The following is a 20,338-nucleotide window of genomic DNA, read 5'->3' as shown; positions in this document are numbered from 1 at the left end:
CGTACAGTATGCACGTTGCTCCAAAAACATAAATTCCCCCCTCTAACATTTACAACACGGGAGGGAGAAGCAGTTGAGGGCGTGGAGGGTGTGCGGGGTGTGGGGCGGGAGGGGAGGGGAGGGGAGGGTGTGTGGGGCGGGAGGGGAGGGGAGGGTGTGTGGGGTGGGAGGGGAGGGTGTGTGGGGCGGGAGGGGTGGGAGGGGAGGGGAGGGGGGAGGCGCTGGCAAAGCTGGAACTCATTTTGAGGGTGAGAGTCGACAGCATTGTTTGCTCTGTGTAGTTAATAAGGCAGAGTAATCAGGCAGCGCGGAGCCCGAGCGGCCCAACACGCCTCTGCACACGCAAGCCGAGACGTGCTCTGAGCCCGTCCTCTGCCATAAACACTCATGCAGTGTGGGAGAAAAAACAACACACTCTCACTCCTTTCTGTCTCTCTCTCTCTCTCCCTCCCTCCCTCTCTCCCTTTCTTTTATTTCTTTCTCTTTCAGATACCAACGACTGCAGTCCCCACCCATGGTAAGTGGAAGCCAAACATTTCCTGTACAGATAGAGACACGCAAACAAGGTGCTCCTCCTGCATGGTAGTTTCTCACCTGCAGGCTCTCTCTCTCTCGCTCTCTCTCTCTCTCTCTCTCTCTCTCTCTCTCTCTCTCTCTCTCTCTCTCTCTCTCTCTCTCTGTGTCTCTCCGTCTGTCTCTCTGCTGAGAAACAGGCACACGCCCTTCCCTGTCATTCCTGGGGTGCAATCAGCTAACCCTCTATTGTGCGCTCCCAGGCGCGACTGTAGTTAACCACACACCACTGGAGCTCACTCCCAAACCCACGCATACTTGTCCGTTAAAAAGAAAGAACAAGCCTGATTGCCTTAATTGCCTTTGAGAAATGGTTATTATATGGTTATTATATGGCGATTGCAGGGGGGGAAATACCGGCCTGCTGCAGTCGTTTCATGTGAAGTGTCACGGCCATAGGGGGAGAGCGTGCATCAGTGTCGGTCTGTAAAATAAGGCCCAGAGGGGCAGAGATGAGTCTCCGTGATTGAGTGCCCTTTCCTAAGTCCCGCCCATCTTTGCTCTGTGCTCCAATAACGGTTGCGCAAGCTTGTAGCAGCCTATGGAGCCAACCCCTATGCCAGGGGGTTTCCTGGAGCCCAATAGCTAGTCACAGTGCCTGGGCTGGTAAACGCTGAATGACACAGTGCATGGCTCAGGCTGGGGAGGGGGGGGGGGGGGGGCATTTTTTAAATCTCAACTTTTGACAGACAACTGAGAGCTTCTTTATGATTGTTTACTGTTTATGGCGCATGATAAAAATGTTACATAATTAGCCCTAAGTACCGCCCACTCCAACCCCAGCCTCAGCAAACAGTAAAAACATGGAAATGGAGATATTTAGGATTTGGGTTGAAACTAATGCCTACAACTTTTTGATGCTTGCAAGTAGGCGTATAAGACCCTCAATTACATAGTTGGAAGGTTTTGGTGTATTTTGCATGCCAGGGTCTTTAATTTAAAAGATTTACTACAATTAAGTATAACCTATTATGCTACCTGAAAGTACACATTCTCCTCTTTAACATGATGTATAAACGTGTATTGTATGATATTGTCTGAGCGCACAGCAAGCAGTTCTACACACCAACAACAACCTCTGCTGCTCTCCACACATGAAAGTTAACCTAGATTGTGACCTAGGGGCGGGGCTTAGGAAGAGGTCAATTGACACTGACCTCTCTTCCCCTCACATCTCTCTCTCTCTCTCTCTCCCTTTTTTGTGTGCAGCTACAACAGCGGGACGTGCGTCGACGGGGATAACTGGTACCGATGCGAGTGCGCGCCGGGCTTCGCGGGGCCAGACTGTCGGATCAGTGAGTATTAACTCCTCCCCTCCCCCACCCCCACGGACACACCCACACACCCTCCTCCCTGATCCCTGGGCTGAGCGGCGGGTTGGAGCGGGCCCGGGCCGTAGGGGGGACTGTCATGGTCGCCTCCAAATGGAAGGTCTAGCCGGCCAATTATCGTTGCAGCGGGGCCGGCCCGGCCATGTCGGTGTCCCGGGGCCGGGGGTCCCTCCTCTCCGGCCCCTCGGCCCCCGGGGGAAACGGGCTTACCAGGCCAACAGCTAATCAGCCGTGCTCTCTGACACTGATTACACAGATTGTTTTCGCTCTTAAAGGCTTTCAGATGGCCACATTCTTTCCCATTGGGAAGCCTTTGTTCTGCTAAGTCCAGCCTTCAGCTCCCTGCATACCTGCTAATGACACTGCTTTTAATATCGAGCTGCACGGGGCCAAATAGTCCACAGGCTGATTTAAAGCACGTTGGCTTGTCTTTTATTAACCGCTGTGTGTGTGTGTGTGTGTGTGTGTGTGTGTGTGTACGTATATAACATATGGTTCAAATGACACATGTGACTTCAGTGAATTTTGGCCTAGGCATTTAGATTTGTGTGCCGACTTGACCGCTAATCCAGTGTTTGTGGTGTGCCGGAGCCGTTTCTTACCTCTCGCTCTTTTCCTCCTCTGTGGCAGATATTAACGAGTGCCAGTCCTCGCCCTGCTCGCCCGGCTCCACCTGTGTGGACGAGATCAACGGATACCGCTGCCTGTGTCCAGCAGACAGGACAGGACCCCACTGTCAGGAAGGTACGTATCCCCCCCTCAGGAGCAGACACACACAACCACACACACACACACACACACACACAACCACACACACACACAGACAATCACACATGCTATTTCTGATGTCGTATTTTTAACGCCTTTGTTGCACTTTGACACAGTGACGAGAAGACCTTGCTCCGTTAATGGACACGTCGCCCCCGATGGATCCAAGTGGGATGACGACTGCAACACTTGCCACTGTTCCAATGGGAAGGTTGTGTGTACGAGGGTACGTCTCTTCACACACTCTCCTTATTCTACACTGAATATAGAGAGAATTATGTGCAATGGATTTCTGGTGGCTCGACTGTGAAGTGCACTTTTTTTCTCCACATGCTTTCGATCCTCCTATCTAAATGGTTAAAAGGCTTTAGCCTGAAGCGTTTAGATGGTTGCGCGAGTATTTGAAAAGCGTGACAATGGTCTTATTATCACCATATAAACCTAATTGAGCATCAACTAAGAAATGATTGTAATGGCATCGGAGACTCCAGCGCTTTTATGGGCAGAGCTGAAACACAACAACAGATTGTGTCATGGGGGCGGCGTTTGCTCGGGGTGGAGTGGTGAATTCTATACGGAGATGATGCAGCTCGCTTTGAAGCGAAACACAATGGCGTTGTTATAACTAGGTGTCAAATGCCATTTCAGAAGTTCCCATAAGCTCATGGGGGGTTCAGATGTTGTGATTCAGAAGGCGATGGGTATTGCTATCATTATCATGCTCGTCTAACCACTGGCTGAACAATTGTGCCTCATTGACATGCGCTCCCCTCGGGAAAGAAACGCATCATGGGATGAAAGTGATCTGGGGCCGGGAGGTATACAGTAATTAAACATATTCTAGTATGAACACAAAAAGGTTGATGTTTTTAATATAACATTCTTACATGTAATTTTTGATGAGAGTAGACTATAATTAAAGTCACTCATAGTTTTTACCAACAAGGCATCACTGTTTAGTTTATATTGGGGGCGGAAAGGAAGGAACAAATGCCATAAAATACAGTTACAGTCAAAAACAACTTGAAAATATATATTAAAATGCAGCGAAATTTTGGCCATAGCACCCAAAGGGATCCCAATAAATCAGCGCTTCAGACCAGTTAAGTATTTGCCTTGACATCTAAGGGCTAGTTGGCTGAAAACCATGCGAGGAAATGTGCCATTACAAAGCCACCACTATCCTTGACTGTGGGGAAAATTAGTGTTAGTGTTTTCCATTATTTTGCCCATACCCTGTTTACACTGCCGTTTCATTCCCATGGTACACAAATAGATTTTTTTGGGCATAATTATATATTGGGTTTTTACTGAGCGAATGTGGCTTCTTTTGTCGTGTTCTGTCCAGATGTGGTGCGGCCCCAAGTCGTGCCAGCTGGGTGCCAAAGGTCGCGGCGGGTGTCCCTCGGGCCAGAGCTGCGTCCCCATCAGAGAGGGCCACTGCTTCGTGAGGCCCTGTCCCGGCTTCGGGGAGTGCTGGCGCTCCAACCCCCCGTCGCCCCCCACCAAGTGCCACCCCAGCTCCTGTTACCAGGACAACAGCTGCGCCAACATCACCTTCACCTTCAACAAGGAGACCATGCCTCGAGTGAGTTACCTAGACACCAGAGAGAGAGAGACCAGGCCTCGAGTGAGTTACCTAGACACCAGAGAGAGAGAGACCATGCCTCGAGTGAGTTACCTAGACACCAGAGAGAGAGAGACCATGCCTCGAGTGAGTTACCTAGACACCAGAGAGACAGAGACCATGCCTCGAGTGAGTTACCTAGACACCAGAGAGAGAGAGACCATGCCTCGAGTGAGTTACCTAGACACCAGAGAGACAGAGACCATGCCTCGAGTGAGTTACCTAGACACCAGAGAGAGAGACCATGCTTTGAGTGAGTTACCTAGACACCAGAGAGAGAGAGACCATGCCTCGAGTGAGTTACCTAGACACCAGAGAGAGAGAGAGACCATGCCTCGAGTGAGTTACCTAGACACCAGAGAGAGAGACCATGCCTCGAGTGAGTTACCTAGACACCAGAGAGACAGAGACCATGCCTCGAGTGAGTTACCTAGACACCAGAGAGAGAGACCATGCCTCGAGTGAGTTACCTAGACACCAGAGAGACAGAGACCATGCCTCGAGTGAGTTACCTAGACACCAGAGAGAGAGACCATGTCTCGAGTGAGTTACCTAGACACCAGAGAGAGAGACCATGCCTCGAGTGAGTTACCTAGACACCAGAGAGACAGAGACCATGCCTCGAGTGAGTTACCTAGACACCAGAGAGAGACCATGCCTCGAGTGAGTTACCTAGACACCAGAGAGACAGAGACCATGCCTCGAGTGAGTTACCTAGACACCAGAGAGAGAGACCATGCCTCGAGTGAGTTACCTAGACACCAGAGAGAGACAGAGACCATGCCTCGAGTGAGTTACCTAGACACCAGAGAGAGAGAGACCATGCCTCGAGTGAGTTACCTAGACACCAGAGAGACAGAGACCATGCCTCGAGTGAGTTACCTAGACACCAGAGAGACAGAGACCATGCCTCGAGTGAGTTACCTAGACACCAGAGAGAGAGAGACCATGCCTCGAGTGAGTTACCTAGACACCAGAGACAGAGACCATGCCTCGAGTGAGTTACCTAGACACCAGAGAGACAGAGACCATGCCTCGAGTGAGTTACCTAGACACCAGAGAGACAGAGACCATGCCTCGAGTGAGTCACCTAGACACCAGAGAGACAGAGACCATGCCTCGAGTGAGTTACCTAGACACCAGAGAGACAGAGACCATGCCTCGAGTGAGTTACCTAGACACCAGAGAGACAGAGACCATGCCTCGAGTGAGTTACCTAGACACCAGAGAGACAGAGACCATGCCTCGAGTGAGTTACCTAGACACCAGAGAGACAGAGACCATGCCTCGAGTGAGTTACCTAGACACCAGAGAGAGAGAGACCATGCCTTGAGTGAGTTACCTAGACACCAGAGAGAGAGAGACCATGCCTCGAGTGAGTTACCTAGACACCAGAGAGAGAGACCATGCCTCGAGTGAGTTACCTAGACACCAGAGAGACAGAGACCATGCCTCGAGTGAGTTACCTAGACACCAGAGAGACAGAGACCATGCCTCGAGTGAGTTACCTAGGCACCAGAGAGAGAGAGAGACCATGCCTCGAGTGAGTTACCTAGGCACCAGAGAGACAGATTGAATTAAAGGTTTTTGGGTCATTTTTCAAGCCTCTCCCTCCACCCTACTTTTCCACCACCCCTCTTAATTCAATGGGAGCAGCAAACTGTGAAAGATCAGGTTTTCAGAAGTGCTCAGCCATCCCTCCCGGGGAAAAAAGTTTCCAGTCCAAGTCTCTCTCTCGCGAAGTGTTCAGTCATGTATATCGTTGTTCCAGGAAGAAAGAAAAAAAATCCGGGGGATTTCACTTTCCTTTCCCTGCGTTGTTGCCTGCATCCAAGTTTTTTCGGTGTTCCTCGGGCGAAAGCGTTCAGGACTTCACGACTGATGCCAATCCGCTCTTAACCTGACCGCACTCCCAGATTAATTTCAGGATCATATGGATTTGAGCGAGAACAGGGACCACTGGCGACTCTGTCACCACATGGGCTCATCACTCGCCAGCTGCCTAACAAGCATGACAGCAGATAGTGACAAGCATATGAGCCTGTGGTCTTTAATCTAAATGAGGTGGATCCCGACCAGATAGTGTTGGAGCGTGTTGCCAAAATACACTCATAGCTCCTCCTCGCTTTTCAGTTCCCCCTCTTATTCTCTCTACTTTCCGTGTGCATTAACGTGGGGCTTCTTCTTGTGTCGTGTCCAGAGCCTGACTGTGGAGCACGTCTGCAAGGAGCTGAGGCACTTGTACGTGGTGAAGAATCTGTCCTTGGAGCATTCTGTGTCCATAACCTGCGACCCCTCGTTCTCCAACAACAACGAGATCCACGTCTGCATCGTGAGTACCGCCTACCGATGTTGTCCGCCGCCTCTATTATCGTCGCTGTCGCGCCAGGACCTCGAATCTCCAAAACAGCAACTTTTCAGGAAGTTAAAAAAAACCTGTTTGCTCTTAAAATACTGAACCAAACGTTGTCAAATTATGTCTTAATGTCTTAATTATAGTTAGTTTCCCGCTGAATGTGTCATTACTTTATTAATATCTTACCTGGATAAGCTCAAATGATGTTGTTTATATTATCAGTCCGACTTGGAAGCACTCTCTCCCGGCCAGTCAAGCGGGAGAGAGTGGTATGCTCATGCACGAGCCCCAAGCTCCGGGCCGCGGGGGCGCGCATCAGCAGCAGCAGTGCCTCTGAGCCTCTCATAGCCGAGGCGGGGGCTTTGGCATGGGGTGAGAACAGTCTGACATAACGTAGCGTTACTTTATTCTCGTCAGAAAACACTCCGATTTGCATGTTAAAACAAGTTTGCAGCCTAGGAATAACTGGAAAACATTGTATTGAGCTATTAACGTCAGAGGAAGCCAGGATTAGTCAAAACGATATCAGAAATATACAGCACGTCTGCCGTGTGACTTTTCCGGGTTTACTGTCCTGCGTGGGGGGGTACAGACGGATGTAGGGGACAAATTTCGAGGTTTGACTGACAGATTGAGGGCAAATGGCGTTACGAGATTTACTCACAAGCTCGTTTTAATGCTTTTCCATTGGTTGCATTTGGTAAAAAACCACACAGAGACGTGAAGGGTGACCAATGGCACTGATTTATGACAAAAAGTAAAAAAAAACGGTGACATTCGAGGTCCTGGCACAACAGCAACGATATGTTTGTCTGACATCACACAAAAAAAACAACCTCTGAGATAACCTGCTTCTGAATGACTTCTCTTAGATTGATAGCCTGCAGCATGCTTTGTTAAGTGTGTTTAGGCATGCTCTCATGGGATATGGGGGTGGGTTTAACTTTGTGAGGTGTATGAACAGCTGACAATATTTATGATGTGTATTGGTTGTGTTGTCTACCGTTTGCAAACCAAATTGCCCCTCGGGACCAATAAAGACTATCCAATCCAAGTAAAGACAGCGGGCAACGTGGAATTCTGGTGAAAAACACACAAGCCCTCACACTGACAGATTCAAACCTCACTCTCTCTCTCTCTCTTTTTCTAGTCCACTGAGGAGCATCGGTTGGACCGGAGCCCCATTAAAGAGATCACAGACAGGATAATCGACCTGGTTAGCAAGCGCAACGGGAACAACACCATCATCACCGCCATCGCGGAGGTGCGCGTGCCAAGCCCCAGCAAAACTGGTATGAACCGCCTCCTCCCTCGGCCTGATTGCTGCTTAGACCGTTTTGGGAAGTGTCCTAGACTTGCACATACTTGCATTTTTAAAGAGGGCGGGGAGCTGCTTTCCTTTTTTCTTCTTCTTCTTAGAAAGAGCTGGATGAGATCGAGGAGCCTAGCCTTGAATATGACGGCACTCCTGAGCACAAAAGCAAAGCAAAACACACATACATGAAATGTAATTGCTGATCCTCCCACACCGCTCCGACTGCCAAGTTCTGCCTTCTCATGATGGTCGTTGTAATGGAGCTCCGAAAAGAATCGTAGCCAGGATTGCTATGGAAAGACCGTGGCTATGCTGGCCTCTAGATTGGCTCATAGCTTTGACTGTCTGGAGACCCAAGTCTCTCCCGCATGTGTGTGTCCATTCATCAACATGGTGACAGCAGACTTCTGCCACGGCCAGTCGGCCACACACAAGCCTGGCCTCCTCCTCTGTTAGGGGCTCAGAGGTCAGGTTGCACCAGCGGGAGCATGTTAGTGATGCTACACACCTTGATTTAGTGCAAATATATAATATTAAAAAATAATTGGATATTAGTTATTTGTGTAGAGCTGCAACAATTAGTCGATTAATCGATCGACAGAAAATTGATCGTTCAATATTTTTTATAATCAATTAATTGTTTAGACTAGGTTTTAAGAAAGAAGTATTTCGTTCCAGCTTCTTAAATGTGAATATTTTCTGGTTAATCTTCTATGCCAGTAAACTGATTATCTTTGGGTTGTGGATTGTTGGTCAGGACAAAATAAGACATTTGAAGATGTCATCTTGGGCTTTGGGGAAAAAGTGAAATTTTTCACCATTTTCTTACATTTTATAGACCACACGACTAATCGATTTGTCGAGAAAATAACCGTCGGATCAATCGATAATGAAAATAACAGTTGCAGTCCTGTTACTGTGTAACTTATGCACACATCACCCTGACTGTCCGTTCTGTGTGTTGTCAGACTACCTGGTGCCCCTCCTCAGCTCGGTCTTCATCGTCATCTGGGTCCTGGTGCTGGTCTCCATCTTCCTGTGGTGCATGCGGCGCCGGCGGAAACAGGGCAACCACGGCAACGCCTCGGCCACCGGCCAGGAGGACAACACGACCAACAACGTGCGGGAGCAGCTCAATCAGATCAAGAACCCCATCGAGAAGCACGTGGGCCTCACGGTGGCCATCAAAGACTACGAGGACAAGAACTCCATCATTGCCAAAATAAGGACAAATCATCCGGAGGGGGATGAGGACGACAAGGAGAGGCACTTGCAGAAGGGCCGCTTTGCCAAACAGCCAGCATACACACTGGTGGAGAGGGACGAGAAGACTCTGCCCATCTCCCACCCAAACTCCACAACCAGCAAACACCCGAACTGGACTAACAAACAGGACAACAGAGACCTAGAGACAGCAAACAGCCTAAACAGGATGGACTACATTGTATAGCAGACAGCTGCGTTGCAGTGCAACCAAGCCCTACGCCCTCTGACCCCGGTGGCGGGCGGAACGGGGAAGCCTCGGGATGTGTAGTTCCTAACCTGTCACGTCGACGTTGACTCCACAGTTAGTATTTTCAGATATTCCCCGTGTTAATTTAAGTTCTGACAAGCTGGCTTACACTGGCAGTGACGGTTGCTTTGGTTGGCTGGAAATGCTTGGCACTGGTATACATTTCACTTACCGAACTGAAAGTGTCCCCCGATGCATTTCATTTCCTGGTTATTTGGTGGACACGTCAAAGCCGCTCCTCTCCTTTCTTTTTTCCCAGCATTATTTAAAATTGTCTTTAGTAGTAATTGTTGTACAATGACTAAAAGTACCCAACACATTCAACACTAGAGCTAATTGTTTTAGTACGTGTTTGAATTCTCCCTAGGTGATGATATAGTTCTGTTTGGAGAAAGTGCCTTTTCAGCTTTAGACCTCAGCAACTGTCAAAAATGAGAGAAAAAAAGATCAACTTTATTATTTATTTTTACGTTTTCTTTTTGGGCGGGTGGGGAGGGGCGGGATCAATGTCAGCAGTCGCTGCCAATATGAAGAATTTATGTGTCGATTTAGAACATGTAGATATGTACATTTTTTGTATTAATCATTGTGTATATTTGATTTATTAACTTAATAATCAAGAGCCTTAAGATATCATTCCTTTTTATTTATATGTTCTGTCTAGAGTTTGAAGGTTTTGATAGCTGCGGAGCTTACCGTTTTTTTCAATGACTTAATTTTTTTTTTTACTCTTTCTATAAATGCCAAATTTCAAAGAAGACAAAGGATGGGCACTTTTGGCCTGAAAGAATTTTCTTTTTTTAATTTCACATTATTTGACATTTCATTTCATTGTATTGGATTCATTTTTGCCAGGACCTTGATTTGAAGGCAAGTGAGGTTAGGACAGCAAGTAGAGACCGGCTGCGTTGAGGGATGCACACATCGTGGCAGACATATTGCTTGCCACTAATGGATAAACACTTAAGGGAACAAAATCCTTTAGCAGCTTCCAAAATTGAACCCGTTGACATACAAAGGCTGTCAAAATCCAGCAGCTTGTAAGGCAAATCACATCGATACGACACGCCAGAATTCCCATCTGCTTTAGTCGGCATATCATCATAAGCTAGACCGTCAGTACTTGAACAGTAGGGGGGCAATGGGAACACGCATATGATAACACACACTGCCTTGCTCTGCAGGAGTCTGCTTTTCTCTCTGTGCACATTTCTTTTTAATTGAGGCTCTTAAAAGACAAACATGTTTTATCTCATTTGTTAACCGTTTGAGATCATGGCAACATTTTGTGTCCTTTTTTTTTTTTTTTTTGACTTGTGTTATGAACTTGAGAATTATTTGTGTTGATCTGGCAATATATTTTTTGAAAGTTATATTTATTAAAATATTTTGTATGAAAAGGAGAATTAAAGTTGTCTTTGTTCTGAAGAGCGAGTGAAAAGCGTCTTGTCTCTGATGCATTGTGCCAAACATGTCAGAGCGTATTATGAAGGGCTGCTTCTCAGAGCGCCTAGCGTGGGAACTGAAGACACATCATAGGCGAGAGCAAGGTCTCTGTCCAAATGTGTTTACAACTAATTATGTTGTAGCGAGCGCGCCTCACATTAATCAAGTCAATCCTGAAGACACACATTGTGACAGAAATACCCAAAGCTCCACATGATCCTCAGACAATGTTGTCCTTGTCAGTGCTGGGGAAGCTAACTTTGAAAGCATATAGCTTAGGAAGCTAACGACTACTTCACCATGGAAGTAAAGCTAGCAAAGCTACCCTGGGGGAAAATGTAGTTTAGGAACCTATACAAGCTATGCAGAAAAAGTACAGGCTACTTAAAAAAAAATTAAATTGACAATGTACATGTGTGATATGAAATAAAATATAGCCTACAAAAAAGTCACATGCCAGCAGAAAATGCCTCAATTGAGTTTATTGCAATAGCTGACACCCAATATATTCAATGTTATATTTTTAGTTGTAAACTAATCTGGGTTCTTCTGTTTTTTTTTATATCTCTATCCCATCCATATCCCATAGAGATATATCTGTATCAAATCTAAATTCCATAGAGATAGGCACGGTGCCTATCTCTATCGCTTTTATATCCCATAGAGATATATCTCCATCACATCTAAATTCCATAGAGATAGGCACGGTGCCTATCTCTATCGCTTTTATATCCCATAGAGATATATCTATCACATCTAAATTCCATAGAGATAGGCACGGTGCCTATCTCTATCGCTTTTATATCCCATAGAGATATATCTCACATCTAAATTCCATAGAGATAGGCACGGTGCCTATCTCTATCACTTTTATATCCCATAGAGATATATCTCTATCACATCTAAATTCCATAGAGATAGGCACGGTGCCTATCTCTATTGCTTTTATATCCCATAGAGATATATCTCTATCACATCTAAATTCCATAGAGATAGGCACGGTGCCTATCTCTATCGCTTTTATATCCCATAGAGATATATCTCACATCTAAATTCCATAGAGATAGGCACGGTGCCTATCTCTATCGCTTTTATATCCCATAGAGATATATCTCTATCACACCTGAATTCCATAGATAGGCACGGTGCCTATCTCTATCACTTTTATATCCCATAGAGATATATCTCCATCACATCTAAATACCATAGAGATAGGCACGGTGCCTATCTCTATCACTTTTATATCCCATAGAGATATATCTCCATCACATCTATATCCCATAGAGATAAACACTTTATATGGTTATATATATATATATATATATATTCATTTAATTGAGATATATATATATATTCATTTAATTGTATTACCCTAAATTGTAGTTTGAGTAGTTAACTACAAAAAATGCCCAAAATCAGTTACTTGACTCACTACATAGATATGAATGTAGTTGAACTACCAGCAAGTTACTGCAAAATGTAGTTCAACTACATGTAGTTAACTACGCCCCCAACACTGGTCCTTGTTAGGACAGGTTGAAGTAACTTACTTAACAAAACCCTTTCAATCTAGCAGGCCTATGTTGTGGTGTAAGAGTTGAACTGAGCTTAAGGCCCAGTCTTCTGCCGAATCTGTTTAAAAGGATTAAAGCTAAGGCAGCAGATTAGCAACACCTCTCCAGAACGATCTGAAACACTGGGGTCACTTTCACTAATCCACCATCTTGTCGGTGCCTTGATAAGGACAGAATTGGATCAAGAGGCCTCTGCTTAGGGACTGGGATGGTCCCGGTTCAGATTACACCCAGCAGCACTAATTGAAGGGAGGGGGGGTGGACAGAGGAGCGGTGGTTCATGTTAACATCGGTTGGACAGGACACTGTTTAACTGCCATGATCATGTTACAAGTCATGTTGGTTGACTACACCATCATCAGCTGGTCTGTTGTGTGTCAGCAAGACAACAAGGACCAACAAGGTATCTCATGCTGGTTGCTTCCCATGAATCTTCAGACCTATTTGCATATTTCCACAAAGACGCAGGGACTGCTTTTCCTAAGGGGGAGGGAAGACATCTTTATTGAAACCATAAAATGTGTTTCCATGAAAATAAGTCATTAATCAAAACTAACGTGTTCAGGCAACTTTATGAGTCATCTAGTGGAACATCTTAGGCCTTAAATTAGGGGCACCATGCCAGTACTGGGGTACGTGCGACTGTTGGCCTATAGTTGCCCCATGCTCTCTCTGTCCTGGTGGGGTGAGAGAGGGGCACCCTCTGTCGTCCAAGTGGCCCCCTGGCCTTCCTCTGTGCATCCCGACTTGGTAGAGAGTGTCTCTGCAGAGACGGCGCAGACGGCTGCCGCCCACACCTCAACTTTTGATACTCAAGAAGTCTTGCCTCTTGCCACATAAAAACCACACATATTTCAACACTGTTGCAGGACCAACACATATTTTGGACAGTTAAATTCAAAATAGGAATTGTACAATAGACTTGCTTTAAAAAAAGAAATAAACCTCAGGTGCTCAATAACTTAAAATACTGGGCAGAATAGAACGGGAATGCGTGCTAACCACAATATAAAAACTTGGTTTAAATACAACTTAAAAAACAAAGAGGGGTGATGAAATGAATCTGGAAAGGGAAATCAATCACATAGTGGAGCTTCAGCAGAGAAACTGGAGCGTTTTCAGACACGCAGGAGCCAGTGTTTCAGACTGAGAGCCATGACGTAGTACTGCATGGCTCCTGCCTGTCTGAAATCCACAATCTTCAACAAAAAAACAAATCTAAACTCCAATTAAAGGTTTTTCGACTTTCATTTGCGAGCCTCTCTTGACCGCCACTACTTATGGGTGGAGGCAAAGTCTGTTTCAACTATTTGACAAAAGCATAACTCAAACAGTCATGTATCAATTGCCACAATATGTGAAGCATTTGATCTGTGTGTGTGCGTGCGTGCCTGCGTCTCTACACACACACAGCGCGTGTGAGAGAAAGAATGGAGATTGTATTCAAATGTGAAGTGTGTACAAGGCGAGTGTGTGTGTGTGTGTGTGTGTGTGTGTGTGTGTGTGTGTGCGCGCGGCTAAAAAACCCAAGTCTGCGGAGGAGACTGCACGGGGGTAAACATCTTCGCCCCTGACACAATATCATCTCTATCTCCGTGGCGTCAGGCATCTTTGCTCTAGCTTGTCTCTCCCCCCCTTAGGACCTCTTCAGCCGTCGTAATCTGGAGGTTCTGGGCACAAAGTCGCTCCCCTCCTCTGCGTGGAGTGTGGATCTGGAACTAATAGAGCAGCCCGAGGATGCAGGCTTGACAGATAGGCCCCTCAGACTTGCGGCCAGCCTGTTTTGGTTTGTCTGTGCCGTGTTATTGCTTGTGAGGGGGAGCCTCTGGGCCCGTTTCCCTGGAGTAAGCAGCTCTACTTCCAGTGTGGTTTGGTTGCACTCGGAGACTGGGAAAGCCTTGGACTCTGCCCGGGCTTTGGCTTCCACTGGAGGAGGAGGAAGAAGGGGCGGCGGAGGAAGGAGGTCATACTTGGATGTTTGCGAGGAGCGCTCGGCGGGGTGCGCTGCTCGCATGGTGAGCTCACGGGCCGAGGAGGCTGATGATGACGAGGCTGGAGGCGCTCCAAGGCACCTCCTCCTCTTGGCCCGGTGCGGGCGCGCCGGGTCTTCCCTCGCGTCGCTCGGCTCGCACCTCTTGCTCTTGCCGGTCTTCTCCTTGATCTCACGCTGGGAGGAGGAAACGACTGAGGCTCCGCCGGGCTCGGTGCTGCTGCTGCTGCTGCTGCTGCGTGGGAGACGTGTGTTCTCGGTCAGCTGCTCCTCCCGGGTCAGGGCCTGCTTCTGCTCTCGTCTACTCTCACCCTCACCCTGAGACATTTCGACTAGGGTGGCGGCCGGGCAAGGCGGCACGTTTGGCCGTTGCTCTGCCTCTGGGAGGGGCGCCTTCTCTCCAGTGCCGCACACGGTCTCTCCGGGGCTCGTTTCTGACGCTCCGGGTCTGAGCTCCTCTCTCTGGGCTTCAGCGCCGGCCCTCTGGTCAGGTTGCTGCTCTCGCCGGACGCTGGCTTGTCTGGCCCTGAAAAGGTCAAAAAGCACAAGAGAGGATATGAACAGATAGACGAGTGTTCCTCTCTGACCGGTGGCGGGTCGGAAAGTTCTGCATTAGATCATGATGCTTACATCTTTTGAAGCACGGTCTTCTTTGTTTTCGCGGGGCCGTTTAAAGGCTCTTGGGTTTCTCCCACTCTGGAAAAATATTCGGATCGACTTTGTTCACTCAGCTCGGTCTAGAGAGGACAAACAGAATCAGTGTAAACAAAAAATATTATTCCTGGCACGCTCTGGCGAGGTTTGGCTCCACAGCAGACTGCTGTCATCATCTGGCATCTTCAGACATAATATAGAAAGGCAGATTAATATCCCCGAGAGACTTAACCTGCTGGAACAATGATAACATAATCCATATAATTAAAAATGCAATACAAAAAGTAGTCTGAATTGATCATACATTCATAACCCTTTTGATTCTGCTCAACTCCAGACAGCGCCGTCTCCCCGATGTCATACTCTCACTGATTGGCTGTCTTAGTGAGACGTCGTCTGAGCTGAGGCAGACGAGTTATATTCAAACTATGATATCGTGCATTAAGAATGTTTGTGATCATCGTGCCTTCAGAGACACTTAGTAACACCCCAGCTGGCGCGGAGAATGAGTCCCCCCCGCTTGACTAACACCGTCCAAAGCAAACCACTTCAAAGGCTTGTAAAAAGAATCAGCGGGCCGCCGTCGTCGTGTGTGACGGGCGTTTCATCGTCTCTCCACTCGGGAGGCTTGGAGTCATACTCGCAGCCTCGGGCGGAATGACTAAACTGTGAAACCATGTTGACAAGTTAAAGCGGCCATTTAAGAAGGCTCATTAATAGCCGGGGCGAGGGGAAAATGCAAATGAGGCACGGCAATGGAAAAAATGCAAAAATAGGCAAGAAAAATACACGTCTGGGCCTCTAGGGGGACAGAGGATAATACATGAACAATTTAGTGGCAGTAGTCCCGTGTGTTTAACTGGTGGGCTCACTGCTTGAAATCTATCCACCATGTTCCAACACAGGGGTCAGCCAGTGACTTCCTATTGTGTTGACACTTCCTGTGACAGTACAGTACTAGTGATCAGATAAAACACTTCCTGTGACAGTACAGTACTAGTGACCAGGTAAAACAGACGGTGTTTGGAACAGGAAGTCATAAACACAACTGGGTTAAGTGGGCGGGGCTACATAAGGTGACAAGAAAAAGGAATAGGAGGTCCCCTCTCCCCGCCCTCAACAACTAACATTTGACACTGCCTTCGAGCAAGGCACTGAATCCCAGACTAGTCAGAGAGAGCTGCTTTGTGGCCGACAGCATGACTACTGTATGTGGACTCGCGTCTTACCGCTAGCAAGCTGTTCCAGTCAACTTCACTGGAAAGAATAATTGTGTTATTATTATAATCTCTAATACTTTGAGTCGCTCAAGCGTGTCAAAGTAGTAGACAGTGCTGCGACTAGCTGGCTACATATGAAGATAGCTCATCAGTTTTGTGTTGGTTCTGTACGATTATGGGTACGATACCATGACAACAAGGAAATCCAAAAACAAACAACCTGGCTCCCAAAGATCACAAGCCATGATGAATTGATGGTGTGTTTGTGTGTGTGTGTGTGTGTGTGTGTGTGTGTGTGTGTGAGTGTGTGTGTGAGTGTGTGTGTGTGTGTGTGTGTGTGTGTGTGTGAGTGTGTGTGTGTTGTGTTGTGTGTGTGTGTGTGTGTGTGTGTGTGTGTTGTGTGTGTGTGTGTGTGTGTGTGTGCGTGCGTGCGTGCGTGCGTGCGTGCGTGTGCGTGTGTGTGCACGTGCGCGTGTGTGTGTGCGCGCGTGCGTGCGTGTAACCTTCCCTGCCCCTGTCACTATTCTCCTGGGCCATTGTCGTAAATAATGTGTCCCAAGTTAAACTTGCCTGGTTGAATAAGGGTTAAAAGTTCAATATAAACACACACTTTGAAGTCTTTTCAATATGGGTGGACACGGGGGTAAGATCATGGGGGTAAAGGCATCCTCTGAGGCAGAACGAGGGGAGAGCAGGAGAGTGGATCTCACCAACGTGTGCCTTCAACAGGCCACTAATGAAGGTTAATGGCGGGTCCTTTCCTTGGCTGGGCCAGAACAGAACCTGGACTTATGAGCATGACAAGGGACGCTGGGGGGAAATTGAGCAGAACATAAAGGTTCAGAGCCTGTCAATTTAGCCCAAACTAATTGCATCAGAAACGTCGGTGGGAGAATATCAGAGTAGCTCTGTGAGAGGTGAAGCAGAATACACTCAAGGAACACTTACTCGGTCTCATGTCTTGTTAGCGTTTAGAAATAACTCATAAAAGGAGCCGAAAAGAAATGGACTTAACAGCTACGCTACAGTCTACACAGACTACTGGAGTGGGGAAATTACTACCAGCCAAAAGCTCAATGTTGACTCTACCAGCCACTAACAATTGCTATTTGTGGTTTTATTACTATTCCAAAAACTGGTTGGTAAAATAATCAACGTGTTTTGTAAGATTCGGAATCCAGCTCCCGTGACCAGAAAGCACACACACACACACGCAAAAAAAAGAGTGTGTTTCTGCTGACTGCACAAATTGAGATTTCAAGATAGCAGCAGAGACAATATAGGAAGCGATACATGAGAGGGAAGGAGTAATCGTCCCAGGGTCGAAGTGCAACTTGGGGCATTGTGGTTTTGGCACTGGCTGTGAGACCTCGCCGCTGCACTACGGTCTGTGGTGCCGTAGGACGACATAAAGAGGCCAGATGGAGGAGGGGAGTGGGCGGGGGGTTGAGCAACAGGGAAGTAGGCGGAGAGGACAAGAAACCAGGGGACGAGATACTACCGAATGAATGAGAGAGACAGAGAGAGAGAGAGAGAGGGGCGCAACAAAAGAGAAGGCAACCCCCCCCCCCGTCCCCCAGAGTCACATCCCCTGACCTCAGCAGTCTCTCCAGCGTGCCCACCAACAGAAGAATCCTCACACAGGAAGTTGTCCACAGGCCGGCCTTTGTGTCGAGATGGGAGTCCCATTAAAAAGAGTGTGGGCCGGGGGATCTGTCTCTACTACGCGGCTCTCATGCACCCAAATCATGGCTGTAGCCTGGGATCTTTGCGACAGTGACACGCGCGTGCACGACGCACACGCGCCCACGCGCGCGCACGACGCACCCGCCCACGGACGACGACAAACAATTCTGAGAAAGATGTGGGTTTGCTATCATTTGCATTGTAATGCCTTGATATGTATTCCTCGTCTGTTTAATATGAATAAATGCCGTTTGAAAGTGAAACTTGAAAGAAAAGCCAACAAGAAGAGGCCGATGGGAGGAGGCTCTCGCTGGGAAAAAAGCTCTCGTGTCTTTCGGGTTCCTGTCGGCGCCGACATCAAAAGAGCGAGGCGTGGAGGGAGCCGACGAGAGCGAAAGACGAGGACGGAGGGATGGAGATGGGGAGGAGAGGTGGAAGAGAGGAAGGGGCAGCAACTGGAGAAGGGTGGGAGGGGGGGGAGAGAGAGAGAGAGATGAATAATTATCACAAGCTATGTGGATAAAACAGTAAGTAGCGGGTGGGAACCAGGGTGGCCTAATCTTGTACGGAATGATGCAAACCCCCAATGGCTGGAGAGCAGCCATGGAAAGAGCAAGACAGGGAGGGAGAGAGAGAGAGGGAGAGAGAGAGAGAGGGAGGGGCCAGTGATGGTGGTAAATAAGAAGCTGCAGCCACCACCAGCACCACCTCTCCCTCAGCAACAAGGATTTAAACCCCCTGAACGCCAGCCAGTCTGCTCGCCCCCACACAAAGCTGCAAAACAGCTCTCTGGTGATGCAACACGTACTGTAGAGGAGGCTAACATTACCCTCCCCGGCCCCGGAGCCGGGGCCTCCAAACAATACACGTCCACCACAGGAGCTGCGGCAGAGACGGAGACGGAGACAGAGACAGAGATAGAGACAGAGGCAGAGACAGAGATAGAGGCAGAGACAGAGATAGATAGAGATAGAGATAGAGACAGAGATAGAGACAGAGATAGAGACAGAGATAGAGACAGAGACAGAGATAGAGACAGAGAGAGAGATAGAGACAGAGATAGAGACAGGGATAGAGACAGAGATAGAGATAGAGACAGAGATAGATAGAGACAGAGATAGAGATAGAGACAGAGACAGAGATAGAGACAGAGATAGAGACAGAGATAGAGACAGAGACAGAGACAGCACATCTGGATGTCAGATGACACACAGTGAAGCGTGGAGAGAGGCAAGCGAATAAATCAATACGTTTTTAAAAGACAACACTGCCAATTCTCCCCCAACTTGAACCTCCCTTATCGAGACTTTTGCTCCACTCCCTGGACGACTGCTGGACACGACTTCAAACAGATAAAGCGACAGAGAGAGATTGTATAAAACACTCTCTCTCTCCTGCCGTCTGAGATAAGGTAGGAACACAGATAGGGAGATTACGTCGGTTATCTTTTATTGCAGCTGCACTTGAAAGTAATGCACTGATATGGCCTAATAGGCTCCGACTGAGACTGAGAGAGTGCAGCTCCCAAATACTCAACTACTGCAGAGGATGACAAAACTTTTCCTGGTTATTTATACAGCACCCTAGACTATGTAGACATATAGAAGTCAGATTTATTCCCGATATAACGAGTCTTAATAATGTATTTGTCTGTACAGTAGCATAGTGCTGTTGGCAGGTGAAAAGCTTGCATCTCGATTCATGCCAGCTTTTCGAGAACTAAGAAAAAAAACAGCCGTGTCTGGAGCTTGACGACTAATGCACTTTGCGGTTTCTCCAATGGGTTTTTGAAAGGATTCCATGAGACCAACTGGGTTCATAGAAGTTTCTCAACCCACAGAGGATCATGTCAACCTTCAAGGAAAGTTCAAACAAGAACGTCACCTGAATTGGATTCATGGGGTTTTCACCCGATAAGGCTCTTCATCAGACACGTCTGGTGAAGAGCTTTGACGCTCGAAACGTCACTTTTTGGGCGTTAAAATTCAAATAAAAAACACTGAAACTGGAGCCCACGCAGTGTGCGAGCTTTTTATTCATTTTGTACTACTTGTTCACCTTTGAGCTCGGCACCTGCCCGATCTGGTTTTGGATGTGCGTGTTTTCTCTTTGATACGTTGAACCGATATGGACAATAGGACCATCTTCTGCACAGGTCTGCATAGGAAAGCTACAAACATCAATTCATCATTGCTTGTGATCTGAGAGGTCCGCATTTGGGAGCCAGGTTGTTTGTTGTTTGTTTTTTTGGATGTCCTTGTTGTCTTGGTATCTAACCTAACCCA

At 47.5% G+C, this 20,338-nt stretch overlaps 2 protein-coding genes across 2 annotated transcripts in view; one reads left to right on the top strand and one right to left on the bottom strand.

Moving 5' to 3' along the window:
• Positions 1-9,961, top strand: part of jag1b (jagged canonical Notch ligand 1b) — a 42,226-nt gene extending 32,265 nt beyond the window's left edge. The window contains exons 19-26 of the mRNA XM_083658458.1: positions 490-517; positions 1,783-1,868; positions 2,535-2,648; positions 2,789-2,898; positions 4,021-4,260; positions 6,500-6,631; positions 7,806-7,947; positions 8,939-9,961. Coding sequence (XP_083514584.1) covers positions 490-517; positions 1,783-1,868; positions 2,535-2,648; positions 2,789-2,898; positions 4,021-4,260; positions 6,500-6,631; positions 7,806-7,947; positions 8,939-9,420 — 1,334 coding nt within the window. The 3' untranslated portion in view covers positions 9,421-9,961. The remainder of the gene's footprint in view (positions 1-489; positions 518-1,782; positions 1,869-2,534; positions 2,649-2,788; positions 2,899-4,020; positions 4,261-6,499; positions 6,632-7,805; positions 7,948-8,938) is intronic.
• Positions 9,962-14,139: 4,178 nt separating this feature from the next.
• The window catches only part of slx4ip (SLX4 interacting protein), a gene marked incomplete at both ends in the record, with an annotated part of 37,467 nt that continues 31,268 nt past the window's right edge, over positions 14,140-20,338 (bottom strand). The window contains 2 exons of the mRNA XM_083658291.1: positions 14,140-15,019; positions 15,124-15,230. Of these exons, the coding sequence (XP_083514417.1) occupies positions 14,140-15,019; positions 15,124-15,230 (987 nt within the window). The remainder of the gene's footprint in view (positions 15,020-15,123; positions 15,231-20,338) is intronic.

This window comes from Poromitra crassiceps, assembly GCF_964638095.1.
Source record: "Poromitra crassiceps genome assembly, chromosome: 22".
In the NCBI taxonomy this organism is placed as follows: domain Eukaryota; kingdom Metazoa; phylum Chordata; class Actinopteri; order Beryciformes; family Melamphaidae; genus Poromitra; species Poromitra crassiceps.
This window is presented reverse-complemented; position numbering and strand designations above follow the sequence as displayed.